We start from the raw sequence: 5,070 nt of genomic DNA on the forward strand, positions 1-5,070 counted from the left end.
TGTTGTCATCTGGGGACTCAGGCTGGTAGTGTAGCTCTGCCATCGTCTTAAGCATGGGGTTTTCATCTCTGAGTCTGAGAGTGATCCATGTTATCGGGTTTATCAGTAGTCTGTTCTTTTTTATTGCTGAGTAATATTCCTGTGTATGAATGTGTCCATATAAAGGAATATTATTACACAAGTCTAAAAATAGAGAGATACTCTAAAGCTGTGAAGTTTTTTTTTTTTTTTTTTTTTTTTTTTTTTTTTTTTTTTTTTTTTTTTTTTTTTTTTTTTTTTTTTTTTTTTTTTGCCTGCCTGGTTGAAATATGTAGGACTATTTTAGCTTTTTATTCTATTTCATTTAATGAATTTTATTGAGTTCCTCTACTGGCCAAATACTGTGCTCAGGGATGGGGATACAAAGGCATATAAATCCTTGGCACTTCCCTCAAGTCACAGTTCAGCTGGAGGAGAAGACAGTTGTGATTCTACCTCAAATACTTGCCGTAAAAGCTGAAAGGATGTCAAAACTTGCAAGATCCGGATGCCACTATACAATCCTACAATACTACAGTGTAATTCCTGAACATCTTCCAGCTTAAAGTCTTGCCCCAGGGAATAGGCGCCTGGCTTTACAAGGTATACAGGCCTGAGTCAGATCCCTCAGGTTCTATTTCTGGTTCTGCTACTGGATCGCCATGTGGCCTTGCACAACACAGAGAATGCGCCCTTCCTACAAAGAGGCAAGATCCCAAGGAGCCTTCGGAGCGAGCGACCCCCATACCCCAAGTGAGGCTGGATTCCAGGAACCAAGGGGTCGGCTGGACTCTTCACCGGCAAACGCTCTTCCCTAGTGCCAAAGCCACTCATTCTAGTGTGAAATTAGAGCTGCGATTTTGGCACGGTCAGAGGGGCTTCGACTCGCTCCCTGGTGTGAATCCAGAAGCTAAACCTAAAAATAGTTTGCATCTGAAAAGCCTTGACACTTTTCTTACTGAGGTGTGTGTGTGTGTGTGTGTGTTTCACGTTGCACTAGAAGAAATGGGACAGGCACGCAAGAGGGAGAATGAAGCTACGGGCACTCCAGGCTGCCAGGGCAGGGGACCAGCGGATGCTGCCCTGCGCCTCTGCGACCCAGGAAAGGAGGTCGCAGCGGTCGGCCTGCTGGAGAACCTCATTTCCCAGGATCACCTGCGGCCCGCGACAGGACGGGGCAACGTGCCCAATGACGGCCCATTGACTCCCATCGTGCCAAAGGCCGCCAGCCTGATTGGAGGACTCTCTCGCGGTGAATCTCGGGACTTGTAGTACAATGCGTGCAGGAGGAACGCTCCTTTGTGATTCGAGGCGCCTTCTCCGTGCTCCGGGCGCGTCCTCTCCAGGCTTTGGCGCGGACAGGGTAGTGTCCCCGAGGCGAGTCCGGGCTGTGCGCGCCTGCGTAGGGCCCAAGGGGCCGGCCGGCGCCTCCCGCGGGGCGGGGCCTTCGGTTTCGCGTCGACACCGCCTTCCTGCCCCGCCCCTCACGGTGACCGGCCCGCCCCTCCTTCCTGGAGCCGCAGCTGAAGCGGCGGCGGCGGCGGCGGCGGTGGCGGCGGCAGAGGCGGCAGAGGCGGCAGCAGCCGGGCTGGGGGCAGCGAGTGGCCCGCGCGACACGCGCCGGCCTCGACCCTATGCTTTGATTCGCGTGGCGCAGGCGCCTCCTGCCCCGCCGGCGGGGCCCGGGCTTCCTGCCGCGGGATGTTCTCCCGAAGGAGCCACGGGGATGTGAAGAAGTCCACCCAGAAGGTGCTGGACCCGAAGAAGGACGTGCTGACCCGCCTGAAGCACCTGCGGGCGCTGCTGGGTGAGGCGCGCGCCGGGCGCGGGGGTCGGGGCGCTGGGTTAGGGACACCTGCCAGGAGGGCGCCCGTCTGTGCGGGGGTCGGTGGCTGGGAGGCTGGGGAGGGGGATGTGTGGGCGACCCTCTTCCCTCGGTTACAGTTTGGACGCCGGGGGCTTTGTTTCCCGGAAAGCCGCAGCCTGGCCCTCGGGCACTGCTCTTGTCGCCCTCGAGTTAAACTTACCCCAGACTCTCGCTGGGCGCCTGCCCTTCCCGGGAACCTGGAGGCCGGGCACAGAGGTACCTGTCCCCTCACCTCCCAGCAAGTGCACTGAATCCCAGGTGGTCATCACGCGCACACATTGAACTGTCATCTCCCCCTTTCATTTTAAAAATTTTATTTTTGAGTCTGAGACTCCTAAGTAGACCGAGACCCCAAGTGGACCCAGCACAGACCTGATTGGACTCTTATCTCTGTCATCCCCCTTTAAAATTTTATTTTTACTTTTCAGTGTGAGACCCTAAATAGACTGAGATTCCAAGTGGTCCCAGCACAGATTTGTCATCTCTCTTCCCATGCTGCTTTTTAAATTTAATTTTTATTTTGGGTCTGGCTGCTTCAGTTTCTTTGTGTCCTTGGTGTGAAGGGGCCTCCTCTTTCTGCTTGGAGAGAGGGGTGGTTTTCTTGGGTTCAGGGAGGCTGCTTCTCCTTTATTACTAGCATAACAGTGATGGTGTCTGCCACCTTCTGGTTTATGGCCTGCTGGATGGCGATTCTGAGGAGCTCAGGTGGGCTTGGAGTTGACCTGTGATGGCGCTCACCCCTGTGGGTGTGAAGTGTCCACAAGGCTTCCTGTCACCTGCTGCATGTGATCTGTAGCTGGTTGCCTAGGCTGTGTTTTGTTTTCTGTATTTTTTACCTGCTAAATCTTAACTTAGGTTTAGGATTAAAGCACTCTTGCTGTCTACAGACAGACCCCCTGTTTGTCTGTAGACAGACCCCCTGTTTGCCTGTAGCACTCTTGCTGTCTACAGACAGACTTGCCTGTGTATTTGGTGGCGAAGGAAAGAACACCTTATGTTTCTTCTAGGTATCTTTTGGTCCTAAAATTCACAAAAGTCATCTTGTGCTAATGTGTCTGTCACTTAATGGCATAAAATGATTACCATGTGAGGATTTTAAATAAAGCTCTTGTTCATGAGATTAGAAGTTGCTAATTATTTCTATTTATATTCTACCTCTGAGGGGGAAAAGAACCCAAGCCAAACCATACCACACCTGATTTTGCCAAGTGAAGTTGTTCACAATCTCACATTCCTTGAGGTTACACTGACTTGTTCAGTTTGAAATGAAATGTAAATTAGTTACTGTGACAGGGATTCGTTTTCAAGACTTTTGAGAGTGAAGTGTGGTGTTCTTGGTAAACTGAACTTCCTTCTACTTCCTGTAGTAAAGTACCATGCGCACACAGGTTGCACAACACACGGGTTGCATTGTGCGGAGTTCCTGCTAGTGACTGATTAATACCTACTGCAGGGATGTTTTTGATAAAGGAGAGTTGAGCTGTGTTTTACAGCATTTGATATTGTTAGACTTTTTCTGTGCTTTAGCATTTAAACTTTTGTTTGTTGAAGTCTGCAAGATTAAGTTGGCTACATTTTATAAAAGGAGAATCAAGTAAACCCAGAACAGGTTATTTCTTAGCCTACAGTACGTTGTTCCCATTCTGAGAAAGTTGATTCTTTTCAAGTTTGTATAATTGTAGTTTCACTCTAAGGTGTAGGTCTTATTTTAGGGAACTTTCTTTTACAATTTCACTGAACTCATCATGACCTCATTTTTGTAACATGGAGAGATTCTTTGATATTTCCTTAGGTGTATGTTTTTTGTTGATATACTTATTTATGGAGTGGCCCAGTTTGCTTTGTTTATTACTGTGATCTTTGCAGCCACTAGATTTTTGTAAAAATGTGTCTGAGGAGTTCTAGTCATAATATTTAATGTAAACTTTCACTTACTACTGTGATTTAAAGACTTAAAAGTATAGTACATTAATGTACTAGTTCCTACCGAATCACATATCCAATTTGGTTGCTACTCGAAATAAAAGTCTACTTAGAAAACAAAGGCCTTTTGAACTGAAAGATAGGAATGAAGCCAAGATCAAGGAAAGTATTTGAAGGAAATGAATAGTAATTACTATTGTATTTTTATGTGTATTTATGTAACACTTTTGCTTTTTAGATATTTTATCTTCAAGTAATAATAAAGATTTTTTTAAAGTATACGAAGATTATGCCACTGACTTGGGTATTTGCAGTCTGTCCCGGCCACCTGCAGCTGCATGACTTGTGCTAGTTACGTAGCCTGTCTTTGAACCTTAGTTTCCTTGCTCTGTAAATGGGCATGGTGAGATCTGCCTTTTAAAGGATTATTGTGAGTGTGATGTATTAATGACTTCAGCTTGAAGTGGGCCTTTAACAGTTCAGTAATAGGATAGGACAAGTATTTTGAAAGGTAATTTTTCTCTTTTCTTTCCTTCTTTTTTTCTTTTTTTATAATAGTGGTGAATGTGTTCCCTTTTCCTAAAAAGTAGTCTGTATTTAAAATGATTGGCTAAGAAATATAAAATTAACTGTGGAAGTAGAATATTTCTTAGTGTCATGGTAATAACTCCAATTTGGACGTCAATACTTTGGCCTGGCTATATATTTAGACTGGTCTGATAGGATTAACTTTATTTTACACAGGGGTAAACTGAGGCACAGCCGTGTAGCTAACGATTTACTTCTGTTATGTTAGTGGAAAAACAAAGAGCTGTTGAGTTCTGTGACTTCCAGTTCTCCCTACACTGTTGACAAAACAAAAACCAAAAACCCTGTGTTTTACCATATTGCTCCAGCAAAGATTCCATGTCTTTGAAAGGGTCTTGCTCTGTTGTCCAGGCTGGAGTGCAGGTAGCTTGATCTTGGCTTGCTGCAGCCTTGACCTCCTTGGCTCAAGTGATCCTCCCACCTTAGCCCCCAGAGTAGCTGGGACCACAGGCATGCACCACCACACTAGGCTAATTTTTTTTTTGGGTTTTCTTCTTTTTTTTTTCCCCCCCCTAGATGGAGTCTAGCGCTGTCGCCCAGGCTGGAGTGCAGGTGGCTCGATCTCGGCTCACTGCAACCTCCAACTCTCGGGTTCAAGTGATTTTTCTGCCTCAGACTCTTGAGTAGCTGGGATTACAGGCGCATGCCACCAGGGCTAATTTTTTTTTTTTTTT

At 46.7% G+C, this 5,070-nt stretch overlaps 1 protein-coding gene across 7 annotated transcripts in view; it reads left to right on the forward strand.

The window, feature by feature from the left end:
* Positions 1-1,527: 1,527 nt before the first annotated feature.
* The window catches only part of RALGAPA2 (Ral GTPase activating protein catalytic subunit alpha 2), a 329,247-nt gene continuing 325,704 nt past the window's right edge, over positions 1,528-5,070 (forward strand). For 5 of the 7 annotated variants that reach the window (XM_017541502.2, XM_017541500.2, XM_017541496.2 and 2 more), the window contains exon 1: positions 1,528-1,825. In XM_017541502.2, coding sequence (XP_017396991.1) covers positions 1,720-1,825 — 106 coding nt within the window. In that variant the 5' untranslated portion in view covers positions 1,528-1,719. The remainder of the gene's footprint in view (positions 1,826-5,070) is intronic. The other 2 variants (XM_017541499.2, XM_017541504.2) reach the window with 2 other exon arrangements.

The sequence above is a fragment of the Cebus imitator genome, unplaced genomic scaffold (assembly GCF_001604975.1).
Source record: "Cebus imitator isolate Cc_AM_T3 unplaced genomic scaffold, Cebus_imitator-1.0 Scaffold134, whole genome shotgun sequence".
NCBI lineage: Eukaryota > Metazoa > Chordata > Mammalia > Primates > Cebidae > Cebus > Cebus imitator.